This window comes from Gopherus flavomarginatus, chromosome 12, assembly GCF_025201925.1.
Source record: "Gopherus flavomarginatus isolate rGopFla2 chromosome 12, rGopFla2.mat.asm, whole genome shotgun sequence".
Taxonomy (NCBI): Eukaryota; Metazoa; Chordata; order Testudines; family Testudinidae; genus Gopherus; species Gopherus flavomarginatus.
The window spans coordinates 1,863,159-1,889,683 of record NC_066628.1 but is presented as its reverse complement, the minus strand read 5'-3'; the positions used below and the strand labels follow the sequence as shown (position 1 = coordinate 1,889,683).

The 26,525-nt window shown below is 63.2% G+C and overlaps 2 protein-coding genes across 2 annotated transcripts in view; one reads left to right on the top strand and one right to left on the bottom strand.

Annotated features, from left to right (window-relative positions):
• Positions 1-18,903, bottom strand: part of LOC127033095 (uncharacterized) — a 45,924-nt gene extending 27,021 nt beyond the window's left edge. Inside the window, exons 1-19 of the mRNA XM_050920898.1 lie at positions 18,858-18,903; positions 18,160-18,393; positions 17,772-17,957; positions 17,104-17,277; positions 16,748-16,870; positions 16,343-16,479; positions 14,956-15,097; positions 13,767-13,913; positions 13,509-13,598; positions 11,888-12,028; positions 11,452-11,543; positions 11,084-11,195; positions 9,957-10,104; positions 9,316-9,392; positions 8,385-8,476; positions 7,373-7,514; positions 6,959-7,008; positions 6,315-6,496; positions 6,103-6,182 (exon numbers count right to left, since the gene is read on the bottom strand). Coding sequence (XP_050776855.1) covers positions 6,103-6,182; positions 6,315-6,496; positions 6,959-7,008; positions 7,373-7,514; positions 8,385-8,476; positions 9,316-9,392; positions 9,957-10,104; positions 11,084-11,195; positions 11,452-11,543; positions 11,888-12,028; positions 13,509-13,598; positions 13,767-13,913; positions 14,956-15,097; positions 16,343-16,479; positions 16,748-16,870; positions 17,104-17,277; positions 17,772-17,957; positions 18,160-18,393; positions 18,858-18,903 — 2,395 coding nt within the window. The remainder of the gene's footprint in view (positions 1-6,102; positions 6,183-6,314; positions 6,497-6,958; positions 7,009-7,372; positions 7,515-8,384; positions 8,477-9,315; positions 9,393-9,956; positions 10,105-11,083; positions 11,196-11,451; positions 11,544-11,887; positions 12,029-13,508; positions 13,599-13,766; positions 13,914-14,955; positions 15,098-16,342; positions 16,480-16,747; positions 16,871-17,103; positions 17,278-17,771; positions 17,958-18,159; positions 18,394-18,857) is intronic.
• Positions 18,904-23,606: 4,703 nt separating this feature from the next.
• Positions 23,607-25,125, top strand: ZBTB12 (zinc finger and BTB domain containing 12). The gene is given in 3 exon segments (XM_050919691.1): positions 23,607-24,391; positions 24,394-24,461; positions 24,499-25,125. Coding segments are annotated over 3 exon segments (1,254 nt in total). The 5' UTR covers positions 23,607-23,766; the 3' UTR covers positions 25,060-25,125.
• The last annotated feature ends 1,400 nt before the right edge of the window (positions 25,126-26,525 follow it).

Sequence of the window (26,525 nt, the reverse complement as noted above, 5' to 3'; positions counted from 1 at the left end):
GAACCAGGGTCAGGAGGTGGGCGGCAGAAAGGGGCTCAGGGGGCAGGTGGGGGCACATGGAGGCGGGGGGGCAGGAGGGGGCCCAGCCAGTCAGGTGACTTTCGGGAAATGGGCAGCAAACACAAGGGGCTGCCCCCCCCCGGTATTAATTCCCCTCCCTAAACAAACTTCCGCCTTCCTGCGCCAGCCGCCAGCTGCCCCCGGCCCAGGGCCAAACCGCAGACCTGGGGGGGGGGCACCCGCTGCCTTTCCTGAGAACTGGCAGCTTCGGCTCCCAGAAAGGAGGGTGTGAAGAGAACCCAGGAGTCCTGGCCCCCAGTCCCCCTGCTCTAACCACCAGCCCCCACTGCCCTCCCAGAGCCAGGGAGAGAACCCAGGAGTCCTGGCCCCCAGCCCCCCCTGCTCTAACCACCAGCCCCCACTGCCCTCCCGGAGCCAGGATAGAACCCAGGAGTCTTGGCTCCCAGCCCCCCTGCTCTAACCACCAGCCCCCACTGCCCTCCCAGAGCCGGGGAGAGAACCCAGGAGTCCTGGCCCCCAGTCCCCCCTGCTCTAACCACCAGCCCCCACTCCCCTCCGAGCCGGGGAGAGAACCCAGGAGTCCTGGCCCCCAGTCCCCCCTGCTCTAACCACCAGCCCCCACTGCCCTCCCAGAGCCGGGGAGAGAACCCAGGAGTCCTGGCCCCCAGCCCCCCCTGCTCTAACCACCAGCCCCCACTGCCCTCCCAGAGCCGGGGAGAGAACCCAGGAGTCCTGGCTCCCAGCCCCCCCTTGCTCTAACCCACCAGCCCCCACTCCCCTCCCAGAGCCAGGAGAGAACCCAGGAGTCCTGGCTCCCAGCCCCCTCCTGCTCTAACCCACCAGCCCCCACTCCCCTGCCAGGGCCAGGGAGAGAACCCAGGAGTCCTGGCCCCCAGCCCCACCTGCTCTAACCCACCAGCCCCCACTCCCCTCCCAGAGCCGGGGAGAGAACCCAGGAGTCCTGGCTCCCAGCCCCGCCTGCTCTAACCCACCAGCCCCCACTCCCCTGCCAGAGCCGGGATAGAACCCAGGAGTCCTGGCTTCCAGCTGCCCCTGCTCTAACCCACCAGCCCCCACTCCCCTGCCAGAGCTGGGATAGAACCCAGGAGTCCTGGCTCCCAGCTGCCCACTCCAATCCCATCCCAGACACGCAGCACAGGGGGGCCAAAGTCCAAGGCCTGTATTTGTATACGGTGGTCACGGCCCCCAGCGCCCTCCCCCGTCTGCTCCCTGCCCCCAGCCTGGCCGGGACCTGCCCATTTACCCCTGTCCTAGGCCTGCCTGGGGAGGGAGTCAGACCCCTGGAGAAGGGAACAAGATACCGGGGCACTGCTGTGTGGAAGCTTGCAGCACTGGGGTGCTGTCACAGAGTATGGGGGAGACAAGGCCCTGCACCCCCCACTTCCTGCGATCCCCCGCGACTCAGCCAGCCAGAAACACAGGAGGTTTATTAGCCGACAGGACACAGTCCCAAGTGGAGCTTTCAGGTACAGACAGCAGGACCCCTCAGTCAGGTCCATCCTTGGGGGTGGGGAGCCCAGACCCCGGTGCTGGACTTCCCCTCATCTCCCCAGCCAGCTCCAGCCTGAAACCCTCCAGCCCCTCCTCGGCCTTTGTCTCTTTTCCAGGCCAGGAGGCACCTGATCTCTTTGTCCCCAACCCCTTCCGTTGGCACCTTGCCGGGGAGGGGTCTAGGCCATCAGTGGCCAGGAGACAGAGTGTCGGTCATTCTCTGTGCAGACACCATCACACCTGCCCTCTAGGGCTCCGCAACAATCCCACCCCCTTATCCCACCACCTAGAGACTTACGAACTGTGAAGGGGAAACTGAGGCACCCACACAGTATTCAGAGAAAACACTAAGAACATTCCCCCTTTGTCACAGGTGCACGGCTGGGGGCACTGCTGTGGGGAAGCTCACAGCACTGGGGGCTGCCTGGCTGGGGGTACTGTGATGAAATGGCAATGTTCTTTATGTTTCCTCTGAACAGTGTTGGTGCCTCAGTTTCCCCTTTGCATTTCTTAACTCTCTAGCTGGTGGGATAAGGGGGTGAGAATGCTGCAGAGCACGGGGCCAGTGCACATAAATGGCCGACACTCTGTCTCCTGGCAACTAATGGCCGGGGCCCTTTCCCCCTGCCAGGGGATGCTACAGGTGGGGGAAAACAAAGAGCTCAGGTGACCCCTGGCCCGGGAAAGGGGCTGAGCAGAGAGGAGGGGCTGGAGGGGCTTTCAGTCTGGAGCTGGCTGGGGACGAGGAGTGAAGTGCAGACATGGGGGTCTGGCTCACTGCCCCCCAGAATGGACTCAGCCAAGGGGTCTGGTTCGCTGTATTCACAAGCTCTGTGTTAGACCCTGTTCCTGTCATTGAATAAACCTCTGTGTCACTGGCTGGCTGAGAGTCACGTCTGACTGCCAAGTGGGGGTGCAGGACCCTGTGGCCCCCCAGGACCCCGCTGGGGCGGGCTCGCTGTGGGAAGCGCACGGAGGGGCAGAGGATGCTGAATGCTCCTAGGAGAGACCCAGGAGGTGAAGCCGTGGGAGCTTCTTGCCCTGAACAAGTCTGCTCTAAGGGAGAGGAGGCTCCCCAAAGTCCTGCCTGGCTTGGTGGGGAGCAGTTCCGGAGCATCGCCCGGTGACTCCGTGACAGCTGGTGGCAGCGGTGGGACGTACTGCACCCCGTGAATGGCGCTGCTTGCAGTAAGTGACGGGGGAGCAGTAAAACAAAGGAGGGATAATGAGGACCAGGCGTGCTGAAGGCTCAGAGAGGGACGGTTTCAGGGGGCAGTTAACCTCTGGGAGTGTGTGACCAGCGAGAAGGACTGTTGGAGTAACGGGGTCCCCCTGAGGACTGCAGCGAGCAGTCTCAGGGGCGGAGGAGCTTGCCATTCAACCCTGGGAGAGAGAAGGATTTTTGCAGTAGCAGGGTTCCCCTGGGGATTGCAGGAGCAGTCCAGGGGCGGAGGAGTCTGCAGCTCGACCCTGGCAAAGAGGTGGTGATCACGAGAAGGGCTGGCACACCCGGGGTTCTTCCTGGAAACCATGGGGGAGCCAAGCGCACACAGGCCTGTGAGTCCAGAGCCACTTGGGAACGGTGAAGTGATGGCCTATCACCATCTCCTTGAGAAGGACATTGTGATCCTGTGCACAAAGAGAGGGTTACGCATGGGGAAATTCACCAAGGCACAGTTAATCGTGCAGTTGGAGGAGAAGGACCGCTCTGAGGAGCAGATTCCTGGACCAGATGGGGCTACAAGAGGATCTGAGAGCAGCTGGAGCATCAGCCAGGCATCCCCGGGAGTCTGGTCCCCAATCAGACGAGGGTCTTCACGATTGGGTTCCCCATCAGGGGATCGGAGACGGATGGGATGGGAGCAGAGCCCGAGAGAGCAAGAGGACCGTGAGAGAGAGCAAGAGCCCGAGGAAAAGCTGCAGGAGAAGCAGCAGCAGCGTGGACTGGTGATGGTGGAGCAGAGAGACATAGGGGGCTGCCCAGGGGTCAGTGGGGAAACACGCCTGCGGGGGCGAGACCCTGGGACAGGGAGAACTGTGGTGGTGCAGCCCCAGATGCTGAGGGGCTGTGGGACCTGGGTGAAGGTCCCTGGGGTGAAGCCCCTCGCCCTGCCTATGGCCCAGATCCCTGTGCAGACCCAGGAGGGGTCGGGCTGGCTGGTCGTTGGGGTTCTCCAGGATATCGGCTGGGAGGCCCTGTTGGGGGGTGACTGTCTCCCCATGGGACAGGATCCAGGCCCCGCTCCTGTAACGGCCGAGGGTTTGAATTCAAATCCAGGGAACCAATTGGCTAGGATGGAAATGGTCAGTGAAAATGCAAATGACCTGGCTGGCAGTGGGGAGGGGCTGCTGGGCTCAGGATACCTGCCTACCTGTAACCAGCCCCCTGGGGCTGAGTGGGAGGGAGAGATGCTCCCCGCCCCCCTGCACACCGGAGGGGGGGCTCACACTAGCTCTGATGCTGTGACCAGAGCAGAGAGCTCGCTGCCTGGCCCCACTGGGACAGCAAGGGCAGCGCTGAGCACGGGGGGAGCTGAGACCCCAGCTGAGTGGGGGGACACCCAGGTAGGGCAGGTCAGCTGCCAAACAGGTTTGCCTGGTCCAGACGTGCTGCTGGGAAGTGATTACACAGCAGGGAGGGAGCTACCAGGGACAGGGCTCAGGGGGGCTGTGACCCCAGGCCCAGCCAGCGAGAGGGAGCAGGTCCCACTCCCTGCCCCAGCCGCTGAATCCCAGACCGAGCTGCAGAAGGATCCCTCCTTGGAGAAGCTGAGGGAACTTGCTGGCCACAGCGCTGCAACCCCCCTTGGGGAAGGCTGCAGGGACAGAGTCCTGCAGGAGGAGGGATTCCTGTACCGGGAATGGGCTCCCCAAGGGGAAGTAGAACTGGGGGGGATCGGGAGGCAGCTGGTGGTGCCCCAGGAATCCACAGGGTTCTTCCCTCTCGAGCTGCTGGATGGGAGGAGAGTGAGGGGACCCCTGGACCTGGAAGGGGAGGATTGGATGGAGAAGGGGGAAGACCCCCTGGGGGATCTCTTCCCTGAGGTGGGAGCCAATCTCCCCATCAGGTGTTCCCCATTCAGAGTCACTGGGAAAGCAGCCCAGAACCTGGAGAGAGAGGTCAGGGACATGCTGGCTTTAGATGGGATCCAGCCGTTTTACAGCCCATGGGCCTCACCTGTGGGGCTGATCCCCAAGGGAGACAGGATGATCTGGTTTTATGGGGGCTATCAGAAGCTTAAAGCCATCACAGTGTCCGATGCCAACCCCATGCCTAGGCCTGGGGAGATTCCAGACACGCTGAGGGGGAAGGAAAACGTGGCCCGGGCGCACTGGCCTCTCCCCACCTGGCAACTAATGGCCAGGGCCCCTCCCCTGCCAGGGGATGCTAAAGGTGAGGGGGAGACAGAGATCGGGTGACCCCCTGTCACAGAGTCCCCGGGCGATGCTCCGGAACTGCTCCCCACCAAGCCAGGCAGGACTTTGGGGAGCCTCCTCTCCCTTGGAGCAGACTTGTTCAGGGCAAGAAGCTCCCACGGCTTCACCTCCTGGGTCTCTCCTTGGAGCATTCAGCATCCTCTGCCCCTCCGTGCGCTTCCCACAGCGAGTCCACCCCAGCGGGGTCCTGGGGGGCCACAGGGTCCTGCACCCCCACTTTGCAGTCAGACGTGACTCTCAGTAACACAGAGGTTTATTCGATGACAGGAACAGGGTCTAACACAGAGCTTGTAGGTACAGCGAACCGGACCCCTCGGCCGGGTCCATTCTGGGGGGCAGTGAGCCAGACCCCCACGTCTGCACTTCACTCCTCGTCCCCAGCCAGCTCCAGACTAACCCCCCCCCAGCCCCTCCTCTCTGCTCAGCCCCTTTCCCGGGCCAGGAGGTCACCTGATCCCTTTGTCTCCAACACCTTCAGCTGGCACCTTTGCAGAGGGGGGGCCCAGGCCATCAGTTGCTAGGAGACAGAGTGCCAGGCATTTAGGTGCCCTGGCCCCTTGCTCTGCAGAAATCACACCCCCTTAACCCACCACCTAGATACTTAAGAACTGCACAGGGGACACTGAGGCACCAACACAGTATTCAGGGGAAACATTAAGAACATTCCCAGTTCGTCACAGCCCCTGGCCCAGGAAAGGGGCTGAGGAGAGAGGAGGGGCTGGGGGGGGTTGTTAGTCTGGAGCTGGCTGGGGACGAGGAGTGAAGTGCAGACGTGGGGGTCTGGCTCACTGCCCCCCAGAATGGACCCGGCTGAGGGGTCCGGTTCTCTGTACGTACAAGCTCTGTTTTAGACCCTGTTTCTGTCATCGAATAAACCTCTGTTTTACTGGCTGGCTGAGAGTCACGTCTGAGTGCAAAGTGGGGGTGCAGGACCCTGTGGCCCCCCAGGACCCCGCTGGGGCGGGCTCGCTGTGGGAAGCGCACGGAGGGGCAGAGGATGCTGAATGCTCCAAGGAGAGACCCAGGAGGTGAAGCCGTGGGAGCTTCTTGCCCTGAACAAGTCTGCTCCAAGGGAGAGGAGGCTCCCCAGAGTCCTGCCTGGCTTGGTGGGGAGCAGTTCCAGAGCATCACCTGGGGACTCCGTGCCGGGACAGGCACTGCCCTGGGGAAGCTCGCAGCGCCGGGGGGGTGGCCCGTCTGGGGGCACTGCCCTGGGGAAGTTCGCAGCGCCGGGGGGGCGGGGCAGGAAAATGGCAGGGGGCACAAACCACACAGAGACCGGAATTAGCAAACACTGTTATTGAGGGGGCACAGGCTGGGGGGGTAGCGCGGGGGTCCCCTACGGGATAAAGGTCTCTCCGTCCGGGCCCCCGAGGTGCTGGCGCAGCCAGTCCTGCACCCGGAAGAGGCTGACGTAGAAGTCGCGGGGGACGTGGCCCGGGGGGGCTCGTCTCCTCTCCCCCTCGTAATCTGGCCTCGGCTTCAGGGGGCATGGGTTGTAGGTGCCCCAGCTCACCACGCCCACCTGGGGAGACAGACATGAGGCTGGGACCCAGGCGTCTGGGACACCCCCACAGCTCCCAGCCCCGGGGACAGAGAGGATGGGACCCAGGTGTTCAGGACACCACCACAGCTCCGAGCCCCGGGGACAGAGAGGATGGGACCCAGGCGTCCGGGACACCCCCACAGCTCCCAGCCCCGGGGACAGAGAGGATGGGACCCAGGCGTCCGGGACACCACCACAGCTCCCAGCCCCGGGGACAGAGAGGATGGGACCCAGGCATCCGGGACACCACCACAGCTCCCAGCCCCGGGGACAGAGAGGATGGGACCCAGGCGTCCGGGACACCACCACAGCTCCCAGCCCCAGGGACAGAGAGGATGGGACCCAGGCGTCCGGGACACCACCACAGCTCCCAGCCCCGGGGACAGAGAGGATGGGACCCAGGCGTCCAGACAAGAAAGCTTGGGGGAGAGGCTTACCAACCTGGAAATATCTCCTCTTCTTCTCCAGGAACAAGCCCCCGCCAGATTCACCTGCGGGGGAAACCAGAACTCAGACCCACAGGGGACAGACCCCAGTCCCTGCCACCCCCCCAAACCAGCCAGTCCCTGCCCTGGGGCCAGGTGGGAGCTGTTGCCCCCCAGAGGGGACAGGTCCCTGCCCCATTCCTGCCCCCCTGAGCCAGCCAGTCCCTGCCCTGGGGCCGGGGGGAGCCGGCGCCCCCTAGAGGGGACAGGTCCCTGCCCCATTCCCTGCCCCCCTGAGCCAGCCAGTCCCTGCCCTGGGGCCGAGTGGGAGCCAGCGCCCCCTAGAGGGGATAGGCGCCTGCCCCATTCCCCACCCCGCCCTGGAGCTGATGGGAGCCAGCGCCCCCCGAGGGGCCAGGCCCCGTGTCACCTTTGCAGGTAGACGCCTCCTCCGAGCCGCCGCTGGCCTCCTGCCCGGAGCAGAGGAACCGGTCGGTCACCACCCGGGACACGTCCGACACGTTGGCGTAGATCATGCCAGGCTGGATGGCGCCAGCAATGCACGAAGGGCGCTGGGGGGAGAGCTGGGGCTTAGCCGTGCACCCGGACTCCTGGGTTCTCTCCCACCTTGGCATGGGGGAGGGGAGGGCAGGACTCCTGGGGGTACGCGCGCGTGGGGGCGCGTGCGAGGGAGACTGAGGGGGGGCGCGCGTGTGTGAGGGAGACTGAGGGGGGGCGCGCGCATGTCGGGGTGCGTGCGAGGGAGACCAGGGGAGATGCGCGCGTGTCGGGGCGCGTGCGAGGGAGACCGGGGGGGGGTTGCGTGCATGCGAGGAAGACCGGGGGGTGCACACGTGTCGGGGTGCGTGTGAGGGAGACCGGGGGCACACGTGTCGGGGCGTGCGAGGGAGACCAGGGGGAGCACGCATGTCAGGGCGCGTGCGAGGGAGACCAGAGGGGTGTGAACATTGGGGCGTGCAAGGGAGACCGGGGGGCACGCGCGTGTTGGGGTGTGTGTGAGGGAGACCGAGGGGAGCACGCGCGTGTGAGGAAGACTGGGGGGGGAGCACGTGTCGGGGCGTGCGAGGAAGACCGGAAGGAGCACGCGTCAGAGCGCGTGCGAGGGAGACCGGGGGCATGCACATTGGGGCGTGCGAGGGAGACCGGGGGGAGTGTGCGTGTGAGCGCACTGTCTCTAAGCTGAGCACTGCCCAGCATGCTCAGTCCAGCTCCTGCTCCGGGCACAGCTGGGCTCCTCCTGCCCCCCAGCTCAGAAGAGATGGGGGCACGGGGGACACACACCCCATCAGCCCCCCTAGTTCTCCCAGAGCAGCTGGGGCAGGGGCACAGGGGCAGCATCTTCTCCCCTGCTGCAAACGCAGGTGCCCCCCAGCCCCCGGGGCCACCCCCCCCCCCCGCTCTGGGGCACAGGCCCCACCTACCGACTTGTTGGTCTTGATTTGCACGTTTAACCTCTTGTTGGCCAGGGAGACAAAGTGGGCGGGGACCTGCTCCAGGCCCAGCAGCTCCAGCTCTGCGGGCAGACAGACGGGTTAGGGCCGGACGCCTTGGTCCCCGGATGGGCAGCGGGGGCCAGGGCTGGGACGCCTGGATCCTTGGATGGACAGGAGGGGTTAGTGGTTGTGGCAGAGAGAGGGGTTGGGGCCAGGACGCCTGGGTCCCCGGATGGGCAGTGGGGGCTGGAGCCGGATGCCTGGGTCCCCGGATGCGCAGCGGTGGCTGGGGCCGAATGCCTGGGTCCTCGGATGCGCAGCGGGGGCCGGGGCCGGGACACCTGGGTCCCCGGATAGGCAGCAGGGGCTGGGGACAGATGCCTGGGTCCTTGGATGGACAGGAGGGGTTAGTGGTTGGGGCAGAGAGAGGGGTTGGGGCCAGGACGCCTGGGTCCCCGGATGGGCAGCGGGGGCTGGGGCCGGACACCTGGGTCCCCGGATGGGCAGCGGGGGCCGGGGCTGGGACGCCTGGGTCCCTGGATGGGCAGCGGGGGCCGGGGCGGGACGCCTGGATCCCCGGATGGGCAGCGGGGGCCGGGGCCGGACGCCTGGGTCCCCGGATGGGCAGCGGGGGCCGGGGCCGGACGCCTGGGTCCCCGGATGGGCAGCGGGGGCCGGGGCCGGACGCCTGGGTCCCCCGACGGGCAGCGGGGGCCGAGGCCGGACGCCTGGGTCCCCGGATGGGCAGCGGGGGCCAGGGCCAGGCCTGTCCCTCTGTGCGGGGCCCCCCACATCCCAGCCCCGAGCCACTCTGAGTGGGCCCCCCCCAAGCCCCCGGCCTGGCCCCCCGCGGTGCTCCCTAGGGCGCCAGGCTGGAGGGACACACGGGGCGATCCCAGCCCCGGGACGTCGCACACACCATGATCTTTGCACGTTGCCCGCTGGGGCTTCTTCAGAGCTCGGTTCGCTCGCTTCGTGCAGGGCAGGCAGATGGGTCTGGGGAGGAGACACACGGGTGTGAGCTGGGGCCAGGCCCTGCCCCATTCCCCACTCCCCTGAGCCAGCCAGGCCCTGCCCTGGGGCCAGGTGGGAGCCAGTGCCCCCCAGAGAGGCCAGGCTGCTGCCCCATTCCCCACTCCCCTGAGCCAGCCAGGCCCTGCCCTGGGGCCGGGGGAAGCCAGCAGCCCCCAGAGGGGCCAGGCCCCTGCCCCATTCCCTGCCCCCTGAGCCAGCCAGGCCCTGCCCTGGGGCCGGGAGAAGCCGGCACCCCCCAGAGGGGCCAGGCCCCTGCCCCATTCCCTGCTCCGAGCCAGCCAGGCCCTGCCCTGGGGCCAGGTGGGAGCCGGTGCCCCCCGGAGGGGCCAGGCCCCCGCCCCATTCCCTGCCCCCTGAGCCAGCCAGTCCTCGCCCTGGGGCCAGGAGAAGACAGCACCCCCCAGAGGGGACAGGCCCCTGCCCCATTCCCTGCCCCCTGAGCCAGCCAGGCCCTGCCCTGGGGCCAGGTGGGAGCCGGTGCCCCCCGGAGGGGCCAGGCCCCTGCCCCGCTCCCCGCGCTCTCACCTGACTCGCCCAGAGAACTGCACGGCCTGCTGCAGTTTGATCAGCGACACGTCGTAGTCGTAGTATTCGGGGATGCCCTGGCTGGCCTTGGCCGTGACGTCGTACCTGGGGTGGTCGATCCTGCTCTGGAAGGGGATCTCCGTCGGCCCTGCCCCAGACACAGCCTAAGGACTGGGCCAGCCCCATGGCCGCCCCTCACAGCCCTAGCCCGGACGCTCCTCGGGACACAGGGGCCGCCCCTGCCTGCAGCTCCGGGTACCCCTCGGCCAAGCAAGAGGGGGCAGAGAAGAGAATGGAGCTGATTCGGGGGCTGGTCCGTGCGCCTGGGCCTGCTCAGCTTGGCAAAGAGATGACCGAGGGGGCTGGAGAGTGGGACCCGGGGCGTGTTATTTGCCCCTTCCCGGCACGCAGGAATCGGAGGGCACGTGAGGAAGTGACCAGGCAGCGGGCTCCAGGCCCCGACAGCCTGTGGAACTCACTGCTGGAGGATGCCATAAGGCCAAAGCTCCGGGAGGCTGGGGCCAGGGGTGGCTACTAGCCGGGCTGGACAGGGACGCAGCCCTCGGACTGCCAGAGGCTGGGACAGGCCAGCTCACACGCCGACTGCCCTGCTCTGTTGTTCCCCTGGGGCGGCTCTCCAGCCCGTTAGTGAGGCCCGCGCCAGCTGAGGCGCCAGGCTGGGCTTTCACAAGCCACTGGCCAGGGGCGCAGCGAGGGGAACGAAGGGCCCGGGGTGGAGCTGAGGAAAGGTCGGATGGGGGAGAAGGGCCCAGGGAGACCCGCGCTAGAGGTGACTCTGCCAATGGGCGTGTGCCAGGAAAGAGGCTAGTGGTTAGAGCGGGGGGGTGTGTGGAAGCCAGGATTCCTGGGTTCTATCCCCGGCTCTGGGAGGGGAGAGGGGCGCTGTTGGGGGCAGAGCAGGGGGGAGGGGTGGGAGCCCGGATTCCTGGGTTCTGTCCCCGGCTCTGGGAGGGAAGTGGGGGCAGAGCAGGGGGGGCTGGGAGCCAGGACTCCTGGGTTCTCTCCTGGCTCAGGGAGGGGAGTGGTGGCTGGTGGGTTAGAGCAGGGGGGTCTGGGAGCCCGGACTCCTGGGTTCCGAGGGCCGAGTGCTGTCTGGGGTTCCTTACCCACTTGCACTCTCCAGAGGGACGTGTCTGTCACCTGGTTGAAGCAGTGTGCGGCTGTCAGGACCCATGAGTCAGAAACCAGGGACCCCCGGCACGATGCGCCTGTTGTCCCCTACGGACAGGGAGAGGGGCCAATGCACGGAGGGGCCGTGGGAGGAGCGCCCCCCCCCCCAGCACTGCCAGGGGGCCCCGCAGTGCTCACAGCTCCCCCAGGAGGGAGGGAACTGGACCCAGGTGTCCGAGACAGAGGTTCCAGCTCCCTGGGGAGGGAGGGAATGGGACCCAGGTGTCTGGGACAGTGGTCTCAGCCCCCAGGGAGGGAGGGAACGGGACAGCATCCCCCCAAAGGGCTCAGCAGACAGACCCACCTTGATGACCACATGCCAGGGGTTCTGCTGCTGGTGCGTGGCACTCTGCGAATCGTTCCCTAGCCCGCAGAGATCGTGGATATTTTTGGGGTCTGTGCCGTCGGGGGGGAAGACGGTTAGTCCTTGGGGTCACTGCTTGCCACACCCCTCTGGGTATCCCCCATATCCTAGGGTGACTGTCCTGGAAGACCTCGAAGCCCACATGGCCAAACAGTCCCAGCGGAGCCCCTCTCCCCCAAACCCAAACTGGTGCCCCATGGGAAGAGACCCTCCCCTGGCTTGGTTCCCCTCTGGGAAAGATGCCCACACCCAGTTCCAGACACGAAGACGAGACACCCCAGCCCTCCTCCTTGGCAGCTTGGCTAGACAGCCTGCAAACACAAGGCCCCTGTGCTGTGACAGGGGGACACCGTGCCCGCTGTTGGCCCTGACGTACCCAGGACATCCTCGAATGCAGCCTTGAGATTCTGGCTGGAGTCCATCTTGAAAGCATGTCTCTCCCCTTCCTTCTTGGAAGCAATCTCATTAAGGCCATCCCAGTCCACCTCCAGTGTCCCAATCCCAAAGGCATAGATATCTAGGAGGCAAGTCAAGAAACTGCATGAAGGCACCGAGAATCTGAAGGGTTTGGAGCTGGTGTTGAGGCTGGAAGGTCACTGGAGAGCCCTGTCCCTGGTAGTGTGGAGTCTGCAACCAGCAGCGTGCCCAGAACCAATTATCAGGGCATTTTGGAACCCAACAGTGCTTAGAAATGGTTTTGAGGGACCTAGAATTTGTGCTGAGGCACCTAGAACAAATAGGGCAAATACCCCAGCAGAGAGGCACTAGGACTGGTACTGTGGTGCCTAGAATTGGCACAGTGCCTAAAACTTATCACTAGAGCATAAGAATGGCTATACTTGGTCAGACCAAAGGTCCAGCTAGCCAGTATCCAGTCTTCTGACAGTGCTCAATGCCAGGTGCTTCAAAGGGAACAAACAGAACAAGTAATCATCAAGTGAGCCATCCCTTGTTGCTCATTCCCAGCTTCTGACAAACAGAGGACCTAGGACCATCTAGGACCTAATAATGCCTAGCACCAGTGTTGAGGTACCTAGAACCCAGAGTAGAAGGAATTGGGTAGTGAGGAATAGGGTGCACAGAGGAACTTGGAAATTGTAGCATAGAGATGCTAAAACTGAGTTATCATTATTCATACCTATAACTGGTACCTAGAATCAAGAGAGCTGAAAACTTGGTAGCAAGTTGAGCTATTCAAAAGTTTAAGTGTGGAACATTCCTCTCCCTGAACAAAGAAAAACGACCTTTTTGGTAAAAATGTTCAACAGATAACATCAATTTTCAGTTAAAATTGAAAAAAACTCATTTCATAGCCAAGTCTGGTCTTGGGAAAACAGGACAAGTGTAAGTGGTACCTAGAACCAGTGGTACAAATAACTTGGTGGTAAGTTACTGAGCTGCTTAGGATGGGTGTTGAAGCACCTAGAACCAGCAGTGGTAATATCTTCATAGAGGAGGGCTATTGGGATACCCAGAAGAGATGAAACAACCTGTTAGGTAGCAGGACTAACACAGAGAGCATACAAAATGTATGTAGATACATCTAGAACCAAGGTTGCAAAGAACATGCTGTTGCCATACCAACAGGTGATATTAAATCATTTAAAACCAACAGTACAAATAACCTGTTGTGAAGGCACTGGGGTATACAGAGTTGATATAACACCACGACAGAGTATACTGGGCTGGTTAAACTTGGGCTTAAAGTGCCTGGTACCCCTGTTGAGGCCCCGAAAGCCAAAAATACAAATAGAATACTGATGTGTCTAGAACTGGGAATTCCCAGATCCCTGAACTAGTTTTTAGGAACCTAGAACTCATAACGCCCAGATCCTGGCATTGCAGTTCCAAGGAAGATATTGATAACTGTAGCCACTGTCAAGTAATGAAACACCTAGAACTGCACTTGAGGTACCTAGAACAGGTAGATCACATCAGTGAAGGACTGCAACCATCACTGGTATGTGGGATGGACCCAAGTGTGTTGGCAGACTCACCTAGGTAGTCTTTCCTGTCTGGCTTGATCTCTAGGACATCTTCTATCTTGGCTACTGCATCCTTGGGGGATCCTCCCATGTTGTATTTGCCTGAAACAACATCCTATGGGTTAGCAGATATGACCCATTCCCTTCTCCCAAGACAGGGGCACATTGACAAGGGGCTATGCAGTTGGGAAGCTTGACCTGCACCCACTGAGGGTGGGGGTCAGATAACCCTTTCCCTGGACCCTAAAGAATGGAACAGTTGCTCCTCACCATCTGTCAGCACAATGATGGCATGCCGGATTTTCTTCCATGCATCCGGCTTGCCCGCCCGGACGAAGGACTCCTTTTGGAACAGGATCATGTGATACACCTCCAGCAGTGCTGCTCGGATGTTCGTCCCAGTCCCGTTGCCATGATCTGCGAAAGGATAAAATACCCCATATACCTAAAACTATACCTGGCACTAAGGCACCTAGAACCCAGTATATAGTGAAGCATCTGAAACCCATGTGGGGGAGCCTAGAGCCAGTAATGACAATAGATGGAATAGATCTATCTAGAGGCAGTGGAATCTAGAGCTGAATTCCAGAGGTGATGTATGAGGGGGCATGTGGGATCACATTCCTTCCTTCCTCCTAGATTTGCTGCTTGGCCTAGACAGAGCATGCTCAGTAACAGTGTTGAAGCCAGCAGCCCTTGCTCTTCCCTCCCCCCAGTCACCAGGCATGGGTCGTCTCTGCTGGTGGTGATGCATCTAGAGTCTTAAAGGAGATGCAGCTATTGAAGCACTTAGAACCTACAATACCCATGAGTCGTGTTAAGGCATCTAGAACCAATAATACCTGTGATTGGGGTTGAAGTATCCAGAACCAATAGTGTCCATAAGTGATACTAAGTCATCAAGAACCAACAGTGCCCAGGACTAGTGTTGAGGTAACTAAAATTCTAGTGAGATTAACGGCTGATATTGAGGCACCGAGGACTTAACATTTCCTCCCACTCAATTTCCCACTCAGCATTTTCCTTAGTTTGGGGAAATTAGTTCTCTTGAAGCACTAAATATATATATTTCTGGCTGGGACTGTCTCTATTTGCTCATATTGAATGCAATCAGGTCACAATCACTGGTCTCTAGGCAACCACTAACTTCCAGTCCAGTGATCAATTCCTCTTTATCTGTCATAGTAAGATCCAAAACAGAGTTAGTTCATGGTGGGTGCGATACTTTCTGAGTTTGCAAATTACATTCTATTATTTTTTAAAAAACCCTAATGATGGTTTATTACTGGTTTGATGAGACCACCAGCGTCCATCTCCCAATCTGAAGGCAGGTGTTAAGGCACCTAGAACCCAAGTAATATCCAGGGACCTGAGAAACCTAATACGGGGTGTGAATGGTATTGACAGCCCGAGACCCCCATGCATTAGGGAGGCCCCATGAAAAGGAAGCACGCAAGACCTTGAAAATTCATCCCTGTCTTTGTCTTTTCAATAACGTCATCCGCAACAGAAGCTTCGGGATCATAAATGGAAACAATTTTCTTGGGCTTGGTGGCGTAGGAGATCACAGCAAAGCTGGATGCTACTTCAAAGCTGGCAATCTGGAATGGGTGAGAGATCAGGAGGGAGCAGGAAACAGAGGAAGAGGAGAAAAGGGTATGAGAAAGAAGAGAAAAGTGAGCTCTAGCAGTGAGAGACACCTAGAGCCAGTGCTGAGGAGCCCAGAGCAGGTACTGAGCCATCTAAAACCAACACAGAGACACCTAGAATTTGCAGCACGTGGCTGGTATTGACGAATCTAGAACCGAGGTGGCAGCACCTAGAACTTGCAATGTCTATAAAGCTGTCATTGTAGGTAGAATCAGCATATGGACACCTAGAACTTGCAGCAGCCATATAAGGCAGTGAGATTCCTAGAATAGGGATAAAGGCACCTACAACTTTCAGTGCCAACGAGTGCTGCAATACCTAGATCTGATGTGTGAGAAGCTACAATTTGCAGTGCCCATGGCTATTATTGAGATACCTAGAACAGGCATGCAGGCATCTAAAATCTGTAGCATTCATGGCTAGCCTTGGTATGTAGTGCCTGCGCACAAGCCCCTAGAACTTGCAGCGTCCATGGCTGGTGTTTGTCACGGAGTGTGGGGGAGACAAGGCGCTGCCCCCCCTGGCTTCCTGCGATTCAGCAGGACTCTCAGCCAGCCAATAAAGCAGGTTTATTTAGACGACAGGAACACAGTCCAAGACAGGTCTTGCAGGTACAGACAACAGCCCCCCCTCCGTTAGGTCCATCTTGGGGTCCCAGGGGCACCACAGCCCCACTGGGGGGTCAGAGCCCCATCTGGGCTCCCCTCCATTACACCAGCCAACTCCTGAAACTCTAACTCCCTCCAGCGTCTCTCCCCGGCTCCTCCCCCAGCCTTTTTCCAGTTTCCCGGGAAGAGGTGTCACCTGGCCTCCAACCCCCTTCCTGGGTTCTTGTGTTACGTGCTCAGGTATCCTCCCTCAAGGCCAGTCTCCCATCCCCAGTGAAGATCATCCTCCCAGGCCAACACTCCCCACTCAGCATTCAAAGACCACATTAAGAACAGTCCCAGTTCATTGCCGCGTTGATGTACCTAGAACCAGCATGCAAGTGCACGTAACTTGTGTCATCCATGTCTGGCAGTGAAGAACCTTTGAGCTGACATACAAGTACCTAGAACTTGCAGCATCCAGAACAGACACTGAGGTGCTCAAACCCCCTAGAAATCGCAGCAGTCATGGTGGGTGTTGAAGCACTAACAACCAGTGCCGAGACATAGTCCCTGACAGCGGGGCTGCCACCCCGACCCCGGACTCACCCGGTCCACAATGTTCCCCACCCACTCCTTGAAGATCTGGAAGCTTTCATTGTTGACGCTCTTGGAGGAGTCCACCAGCAGGTAGATGTTAATGAAGCTGTCGTCGCTAAGAATGAGCCTGCGGCCCAGGAACGTTTCTGGGCAGGGGAACCAGGAGAGGTTATCCGCAACATCCTAGGGAGAGGGATCCCCTCCATGTGCCCCACCTCCCTTACACTCCGTAGTACCAACCCCTACTCCCTCAATTCCCTCCTCTCCCTACTGCCTCCTGCCACCCCCATCTGTTGGAGTCCTGCCCCCACTGCATCCTCATCGCCCCACAGAGACCACTCTCTCCCCTTGGTCCCCACCCTGTCAGAATCCCCCCGCAGGGCCTGCCTCCCCCACCCTCCTGGGCAGACTCACGTGGCTTTATGATGGAGGCGTTGAGGCTGGAGGAGGCTGAGGAGCTGGCCAGGCCCAAGACGTTGGAGAAAGAGGCTCCGAACTGGGACCCGACGTCCTCCACCCGGTCGTAGGAGAAAGGGGCTGGGCAGGGAGGGGAGAAGCAGGGCCCCTGTTAGCCAGGCAGCGTGGAGCACAGCGACGGAGATTGGGGGGAGACAGAGGGTCAAGGAGCGATGGGGAGGGGGACCCTGGGCAGGTGGGGGGGAGTTGCGAAGGGAGATGAAGGAGCCCCAGAGGTGGGGGAATCTGGAGAGGGTGGAGGGCCAGAAGGGGGAGCCCTGGGTCAGGGATGGGGGTGGGGAGGAATCACTCACCTCGGCAGCTGGGCTCGGCCCCCGACCACTCCCCGGCCTCGGTGCAGACGCGCTGCGCAGAGCCCACCAGAGACAGCCCCACCTGGCAGCGGTAGGAGACCCGCTCGCCCAGCCGGTACCGGCTGCCGCTCTTCATCGTCCCGGGCGGCACCCCGGGGTTGGGGCAGTGCTCAGCTGGGGGGAGAGAGAGGTGAGAACGGCCCCCCAATCCATCTGTCTGCAACCCCCCGGGACCCACTTCCACCCCTGAGCTCCCTGGGGACACGGGGCTGCTTGGGGGGTACAGGGATATGGGGGTTCAGGGGGATATGGGGGTGCAGGGGAAACGTGGGGCTCTCAGGGGGATATGGGGGTGCAGGAGGATTTGGGGCAGAGGGGAAATGTGAGGGCTCTCGGGGGATATGGGGGCGCAGGGGGATATGGGGGCAGAGGGGAAATGTGGGGCTCTCAGGGGATATGGGGGCACAGGGGGATGGGGGCTGTCAGGGGATATGGAGGTGCAGGGGGATATGGGGACAGAGGGGAAATGTAGGGGATCCCAGAGGATATGGGGGTGCAGGAGGATATGGGGCAGATGGGAAATGTGGGGGATCCCAGGGGATATGGGGATGCAGGGGAATGGGGGCTCTCAGGGGATATGGGGATGCAGGGGGATAAGGGGGTCTCACCTCCATCGTCGCAGGCGGGAGTACCCCCGTCCCAGTGCCCGTTGCCCTGGCAGACGCGCTGAGCCGGCCCCCGCAGCGTGTACCCGTCCAGGCACTCAAAGGTCAGGACGCTGCCCACGGGGTAGGACGCCCGGCGCGGCTGGAACGAGCCGTTCTCAAATGCCAGTTGTGCCGGGCAGCGGATCTCTGAAACCAGAACAGAACCGGAGTGAAGAGAACCCAGGAGTCCTGGCTCCTGGCCCCCCATCCTCCCGGCCCACTAGACCCCACTCCCCTCCCAGAGCCGGGGATAGAACCCAGGAGTCCTGGCCCCCAACCCCTCACCTCACTTTAAACATTAGCCCCCCCGTCCCGTCCCAGAGAACCCCGGTGTCCGGACACCCCGTACCTCTGCAGAGCGCCCTGGGGAAGACGGAGCCGGTGGGGGTGTGGAGCGGGGTCCAGCGCCCGTTGTCCTGGCAGAGGCGGCTGCCCAGCGGGTAGGGGTAGAAGCCCGGGGGGCAGGAGTAGGTGAGCACACTGCCCGGGCGGTACCCGTCCGACAGGGCGAATGTGCCACTGCGGATGGCCACGTCCTGGCCACAGGAGGGCGATGCCTCCTTGGGGGGCTGCGCCCAGGCACCTGGGGGAGACGGGGGAAAAGCAGGAATGAACGAACGGCCTGAGGGAGGAGAGCGAGCGATTCGGAGGGAAAGGGAGAGAGAGAATGAGAAAAAAAGTGCAGAGATGAGAGAGAGGGAAGGAAAGGAAAAGGGAAGGATTAAAATGAGAGAGAGAGAGAGAGGGAAGGAAAAACTGATAAGGGGGGGTGAGAAAGAAAGAACGAACGAACAGGGGAAAGAAAGAAAGAAAGAAAACGGGAAGGAGAGAAAGGACGGACAGACAGACGGCTTGTGAGAGGGGAAGGAAGAGGGATGGAGGCAGAAGCCGGGAGGGACGGGCTGCAGGATGGGGGGAATGAGGAACAGGCCCGGTGAAGGAATGTGGGAAGGACAATTCGGCCCTCCTGCACTCAACTCGACTCCCCGGAACTCCCTCCGCTCCCTTACTTGCCCCTTCCCTGGGGGGCCCTGCGCCCCCCCATACCTGAGTGGAGGGCAAGCAGCAGGAGGGTGCAGAGGGAGGGGGCCATGGTGGGTCCTGGGGGGATTCGCACACCTGCTCCAGGCCCCGTCTGCTCTGCTATGCAGAGCCTCCCCCACGGCCCCTCCTTCCCCAGGCAATAGGGCTGAGTTCAGGCTGGCAGTGCTCCCTAGCGGGCAGAGCCGGTGTCCCCTCCCCCGGGGTGGCGGGGAGGGGGGTCTGGCCTTGTGGCCCCAGTGTCAAGGGCTGTTTGTTTTGGTGACACACATGGGGTTGCACAAACAACGGCTCATTTCCCGGCTCCCCGGTTAATGGGTACAGGATTAGTGAGCCCTGAGCCAGCCCCATGGCCCAATCCGCCTGGAGAGAACCCAGGAGTCCGGGCCCCTGTTTGCTCTAACCACCTGACCCCACTCCCTGCCCCTACCTGGAGAGAATCCAGGAGTCCGGGCCCCCTTGTCTGCTCTAATCTCCAGATCCCACTCCCTGCCCCTACTGAGAGAGAACCCAGGAGTCCGGCCCCCTGCCTGCTCTAACCACCTGACCCCACTCCCTGCCCCTACCTGGAGAGAACCCAGGAGTCCAGCCCCCTGTCTGCTCTAACCACCTGACCCCACTCCCTGCCCCCGCTGAGAGAGAACTCAGGAGTCCAGCCCCCGCTGTCTGCTCGAACCACCAGACCCCACTGCCTGCCCCCACCGGGAGAACCCAGGAGTCCGGGCCCCCATCTGCTCTAACCACCACACCCCACTCCCTGCCCCTACTGAGAGAGAACCCAGGAGTCCGGCCCCGTCTCCTCTAACCACCAGACCCTACCCCTACCCCTGCCGGGAGAGAAGCCAGGAATCCGGGCCCCTTTCTGCTCTAACCACCAGACCCCACTCCCTGCCCCCGCCGGGAGAGAACCCAGGAGTCCGGGCCCCCCCGTCTGCTCTAACCACCAGACCCCACTCCCCGCCCCCGCCTGGAGAGAACCCAGGAGTCCGGGCCCCTTTCTGCTCTAACCACTAGACCCCACTCCCTGCCCCCGCCTGGAGAGAACCCAGGAGTCCGGGCCCCCCCGTCTGCTCTAACCACCAGACCCCACTCCCCGCCCCCGCCTGGAGAGAACCCAGGAGTCCGGGCCCCCCCGTCTGCTCTAACACCAGACCCCACTCCCTGCCCCTGCCGGGAGAGAACCCAGGAGTCCGGCCCCCACAGCCCCTCCCTTCAGAGTGGGAGAGGGGGAGGTGCACGTGTGTATGTGTGGGGCGGGTGGTTTCCATGGTGATTTTATGGGTAAAAAATTTCTCTCGCCCCCCGCCCATCTGGTGGTTGTCGCCGCGTGATGACGTCACTGTTCTTAAAGGGGAGGATGCGAGAGAGGGGCCCCTGGAGGGCGAGGTAGCTACCAAATCCCCAAGTCCCACAATGCACCGGGGCTGCCCCCTGTGGCGGGGTGTGGGGTAGTCGGGGCCCTGCACCCCCCTCTCTGGGGCTCCCGGGGGCTCCCAGCCAGCCGGGGACATAGGCTCCAGCAGAGCCTGTGAGGACCAGGACCCCTCGGTCGTGTCCTGCTGGGGGGCAGGGAGCTCAGACCCCCGCCTGGGGGTTCGCTGCGTTCCCCCCCAGCCCCCAAGTGAACCCCCCCCAGCTCCACTCAGCGACCTTCCTTCCAGGGACGGCCCCCGTCCCCCGCGTAACTCCCCGGGTCAAATCCGCCTCGCTCCCTGGTGTGTCACCCCCCAACCCCCTACCCCACCGTGCACTGGGACAGCGTCCCCCACGCAGCCCCAGATCCCATGGTGCACCGGGGCCGCCTCCCCACATGCAGCCCCAGATCCCACGGTGCACCGGGGCCGCCTCCCCACATGCAGCCCCAGATCCCACGGTGCACCGGGGCCGCCTCCCCACATGCAGCCCCAGATCCCATGGTGCACCGGGGCCGCCTCCCCACATGCAGCCCCAGATCCCATGGTGCACCAGGGCCATCTCCCCACATCCCATGCTGCACCAGGGCCACCTCCTCACATGCACCCCCTATACCATGGTGCAGTGGGGCTGCCTCCTCACATCCCATGGTGCACCGGGGCCACCTCCCCACATGCAGCCCCAGATCCCATGGTGCACCGGGGCCACCTCCCCACATGCAGCCCCAGATCCCATGGTGCACCAGGGCCATCTCCCCACATCCCATGCTGCACCAGGGCCACCTCCTCACATGCACCCCCTATACCATGGTGCAGTGGGGCTGCCTCCTCACATCCCATGGTGCACCGGGGCCGCCTCCCCACATGCAGCCCCAGATCCCATGCTGCACCAGGGCCACCTCCTCACATGCACCCCCTATACCATGGTGCAGTGGGGCTGCCTCCTCACATCCCATGGTGCGCCGGGGCCACCTCCCTACATGCACCCCCAGATTCCATGGTGCACCGGGGCCGCCTCCCCACATGCACCCCCAGATCCCATAGTGCACCAGGGCCATCTCCCCAGATCCCATAGTGCACCAGGGCCACCTCCCTACATGCACCCCCAGATCCCATAGTGCACCAGGGCCATCTCCCCAGATCCCATAGTGCACCAGGGCCATCTCCCCACATGCACCCCCAGATCCCATAGTGCACCAGGGCCATCTCCCCAGATCCCATAGTGCACCAGGGCCACCTCCCTACATGCACCCCCAGATCCCATAGTGCACCAGGACCATCTCCCCACATCCCATAGTGCACCGGGGCCGCCTCCCTCCATGCACCCCCAGATCCCATAGTGCACCAGGGCCATCTCCCCAGATCCCATGCTGCACCAGGGCCACCTCCTCAGATGCACCCCCCTATGCCATAGTGCATCGGGGCTACCTCCTCTCATCCCATGGTGCACCAGGGCCACCTCCCTACATGCACCCCCAGATCCCATGCTGCACTGGGGCCGCCTCCCCACATGCACCCCCATCTTTCACAATGCACTGGGCCTTTATCCCTCCACACCCCCCCACATCCCATGGTGCGCCAGGGCCACCTCCCCACATGCACCCCCCATATCCCATGGTGCACTGGGGCCGCCTCCCCACATGCACCCCCCATATCCCATAGTGCACCAGGGCCACCTCCCCCCCATGCACCTCCATCTCCCACGATGAACCAGGGCTGCCTCCCCTCAGGCACCCGCACATCCCATGATGCACCGGGGCTGCCTCCCCACATGCCCCCCATGTCACACAACGCACCAGGGCCTTGTCCCCCCCATGCACCCCTGTATCCCATGAAACACCGTGGCAGCCCCCCCCCGCACCCCGTATCCCACAATGCACCGGGGCGGTGGCGCTGCCAATCTCCCCTTCTCTCCCACCACCGTTTACTTTTTTTCTGGCGGACAATAATCCCTCCCGCCGGGTCCTGCCCCTTTAAGGGCCCCTCGCCTCGCCTGGCCCCTTTAATTCCCTTTCTCTGGAGTTGGCTCCTTGTGCAAAAATAGAAAAAAAACCAAACCCCGAACCCCCAAAGCGAAGCGAGGGGCGGAGACCCCGGGGGGCGGGACCCGCGGCCGCCTGCAGGTGAGGGGGGCCAGGGAGTGGGGAGGGGCGCAGGGGGGGCAAGGGGTGGGGGCAATGGGGGAGGGCACGGGCTGGGTGCAGTGGGGGAGGGGGCAATGGGGGAGGGGTGCAATGGGGCGCAGGGGCTGGGTGCAGTGGGGGGGTGCAATGGGGCGCACGGGGTGAGTACAATGAGGGAGGGGTGCAATGGGGCGCAGGGGGTGGGTGCAACGGGGGAGGGCACGGGCTGGGTGCAGTGGGGGAGGAGGCAATGGGGGAGGGGTGCAATGGGGCGCAGGGGGTGGGTGCAGAGGGGGTGGGGGCAATGGGGAGCTGGGGATGGGTGCAATGGGGGAGGGGTGCAAATGGGGCGCAGGGGGTGGATACAATGGGGGAGGGGTGCAATGGGGCTCCAGGGGGTGGGTACAATGGGGGAGGGGTGCCCTGGGGCGCAGGGGCTGGGTGCAGTGGGGGAGGGGTGTAATGGGGCGCAGGGGGTGGATGTAATGGGGGAGGGGCACGGGGGGTGCAATGGGGCACAGGAGTGGGTGCAGTGGGGGAGGGGCTCAGTGGGGGAGCTCTGGCCAGGGTGGGTCCAGGGCCACTTTGCAGCCGCTCAGGTGGGTGCCTGGCCCCCTGGACGTGGGGCGCACGGAAGGCTGGCGGGGGGCCGGGTGGGGGGCCGGAGGGGTGTGTCAGGGTGTCTGGGGGCAAAGGGGGAGCGTGACAGGGGGAAAGGGGCTGTCCGGCTGCAGCTAACTCCGTCTTTCCTGTCTGCCTGCAGCCCGGCCTCGCCTCTAGTCACCCCCCGGTTCCCCCTTCCAGCCCCTCTGCTCCCACACCACCCCACAACTCCCTCTGGCTCCCCCCCCAGCCCCCACGCTGCCCCACAACTCACCCCGGCTTCCCCTTCCAGCCCCCCAGCCCCCACGCTACCCCACAACTCACCCTGGCTCCCCCTTCCAGCCCCGCAGCTCCCACAGGCTCCCCCTTCAAGTCCCCTGAGCCCCCCAGCTCCCACAACACCCCCTGGCTGCCCCTTCCAGCCCCCTAGCTCCCCTTTCTGGCCATCCAGCTCCCTCTCCCCCCGACAACTCTCCTGGCTCTCCCTTCCAGCCCCCCAACTCCCACAACTCCGCCCAGCTCCCCCTTCCAGCTCCTCCTCCACCCCCCAACTCCCCCAACTCCACCCAGCTCCCCCTTCCAGCTCTTCCTCCACCCCACAACTCCCCCAACTCCACCCCACAACTCCTTGTTTCAGGCCCCCGGCTCCCCCTTCTGGCCGCGCCGCTTCCCCCACGTCCCCCTTCCAGCCCCCCAACTCCCCCGTGCCCCCCGTTCCCTCAGCCCCCCCGGTTCCCCCTTCCAGCCCCCCTCGGCTCCCCCTTCCAGCCCCCCGCCATGGCGTCGGGCGTGGAGCTGCTGCGCTTCCAGCTCCCGGGCCACGAGGCGGCCACGCTGCGTAACATGAATCAGCTGCGCTCGGAGGAGCGGTTCTGCGACGTGACCATCGTGGCCGAGAGCCTGAAGTTCCGGGGCCACAAGGTGATCCTGGCGGCTTGCTCCCCGTTCCTGCGTGACCAGTTCCTGCTCAACCCCTCCTCCGAGCTCCAGGTTTCCCTCATGCACAGTGCCAAGATTGTGGCCGACCTGCTGCTCTCCTGCTACACCGGCGCCCTGGAGTTCGCCGTGCGCGACATCGTCAACTATCTGACGGCCGCCAGCTACCTGCAGATGGAGCACGTGGTGGAGAAGTGCCGCAACGCCCTCTCCCAGTTCATCCAGCCCCAGATTGGCCTCAAGGAGGACGCTCCCCCAGCCAAGGGGGGAGCCCCCCGGGCGCCGGCCGGCCCCTCGGCCCAGGAGCGGGCCCGCCACCGCCTCCCGGCCTGGCCCCTCAAGCTGGAGCTGGAGGAGCTGGAGCTGAAGGACGAGGAGGAGGAAGAGGACTACGGGGACGACGACGGCGTCTCCGACATCTGCATCGTCAAGGTGGAGTCGGCCCTGGAGGTGGCCCAGCGGCAGAAGAAGCAGCAGGCGGTGGCGGTGGCCTGGGCCAAGGAGGGGTCCCCGCCGCCTGGCTGGGCCAAGGAGCAGCAGCAGGAGGCCCAGGTGAACTCCACGGTGGCCGAGGGGCCGGCGCTGCCCGAGCCGGCCCCGCAGGGCGTGGTCAAGGCCTGCTACAGCCTGGCCGAGGACGCCGAGGGCGAGGGGCTGCTCATCTTCCCAGGGGGCACCTACGCGGAGGAGGGCGGCGGGCGGCCCGGGGCCGGGCGCGGGGGGCCAGCGGGCCCCCACCCGCTGCGCAGCATCCGCTGCGCCAAGTGCGAGGAGGCCTTCCAGGGGGTGGAGAAGCTGGTCTTCCACATGCGGGCCCAGCACTTCATCTTCATGTGTCCCCGCTGCGGCAAGCAGTTCAACCACAGCAGCAACCTCAACCGCCACATGAACGTCCACCGGGGCGTCAAGTCCCACTCCTGCGCCGTCTGCGGCAAGAGCTTCACCCAGAAGTCCACCCTGCACGACCACATGAACCTGCACAGCGGCCAGCGGCCCTACCGCTGCTCCTACTGTGACGTGCGCTTCGCCCACAAGCCCGCCATCCGCCGCCACCTCAAGGAGCAGCACGGCAAGACCACCGCCGAGAACGTGCTGGAGGCCAGCGTCTCCGAGATCAACGTCCTGCTGCCCTAGGGGCGCCTGGCTTCTCCCCCCCGGCTCTGGGAGGGGAGGGGGGTGTAGTGGTTAGAGCGGGGGGGGGGCGGCTGGGAGCCAGGACTCCTGGGTTCTCTCCCAGCTCTGGGAGGGGAGGGGCGTGTAGTGGTTAGAGCAGGGGGGGGCTGGGAGCCAGGACTCCTAGGTTCTGCCCCCGGCTCTGGGAGGGGAGTGGGGTGTAGTTGTTAGAGTGGGGGCGGCTGGGAGCCAGGACTCCTGGGTTCTCTCCGTGGTCTGGGAGGGGAGTGGAGTGGAGTGTTTAGAGTGGGGGGGGCTGGAAGGCAGGACTTCTGGGTTCTCTCCCCGGCTCCAGGAGGGAAGTAGGGTGTAATGGTTAGAGCAGGGGGGTGGGGGCTGGGAGCCAGGACTCCTGGATTCTCTTTTCAGCTCTTGGAGGGGAGTGGCGGCTGGTGGTTAGATCTGGGGGTGGGGGCTGGGCGCTGGGACCCCTGGGTTCCATCCCGGGCTCGGGGAGAGGAGAGGAGCGGGGCTATCAGGTTAGAGCCGAGTGTGTTTTCCCAGCAACCAAAGAACGGACATCCCGGCAGGGGAATTGGAGCCCAGGATGGGCAGTGCGAAAGGCCACGGGCGGGGGGAATCTGCAGTAGCTGGTAGTAGTAGGCTTTTATCCATCTGTTCTTTCAGCCGGCAAGACGGGGATTAGCACCCTTCAGCTAGCCGAGCGCAGATTTAGCCACTAGGAAGTAGAAGGGAACGGGCGGGAATGGGGCATGGGACCCGTTCTCTCTGGGGGATGTTGGGTCCCCTCTGGCCCCAGGGCGGAGGCTGGCTGATGGGGCTGTTCCCCTCTGGGGGGCGCCGGCTCTGGGGCTCACCCACCACGTCCACAACCAGTTTTTAGATTCTTTAAACTTTTTTTTTTATTAAAAGGAAAGAAAAGAAAAAAGTGTCAAAGTTGTTTTATTTGGGAGTGGGGTCTGGTGGGTTAGAGCGGGGGGGGGGGGGGGGGGCTGGGGGCCAGGACTCCTGGGTTCTCTCCTGGCTCCGGGAGGGGAGTGGGGGCTGGTGGTTAGAGCAGGGGGGGGCTGGGAACCAGGACTCCTGGGTTCTCTCCCCGGCTCTGGGAGGGGAGTGGGGGCTGGTGGTTAGAGCAGGGGGGGGCTGGGAGCCAGGACTCCTGGGTTCTCTCCCGGCTCTGGGAGGGGAGTGGGGGCTGGTGGTTAGAGCAGGGGGGGGCTGGGAACCAGGACTCCTGGGTTCTCTCCCGGCTCTGGGAGGGGAGTGGGGGCTGGTGGTTAGAGCAGGGGGGGGCTGGGAGCCAGGACTCCTGGGTTCTCTCCCGGCTCTGGGAGGGGAGTGGGGGCTGGTGGTTAGAGCAGGGGGGGGCTGGGAGCCAGGACTCCTGGGTTCTCTCCCGGCTCTGGGAGGGGAGTGGGGGCTGGTGGTTAGAGCAGGGGGGGGCTGGGAGCCAGGACTCCTGGGTT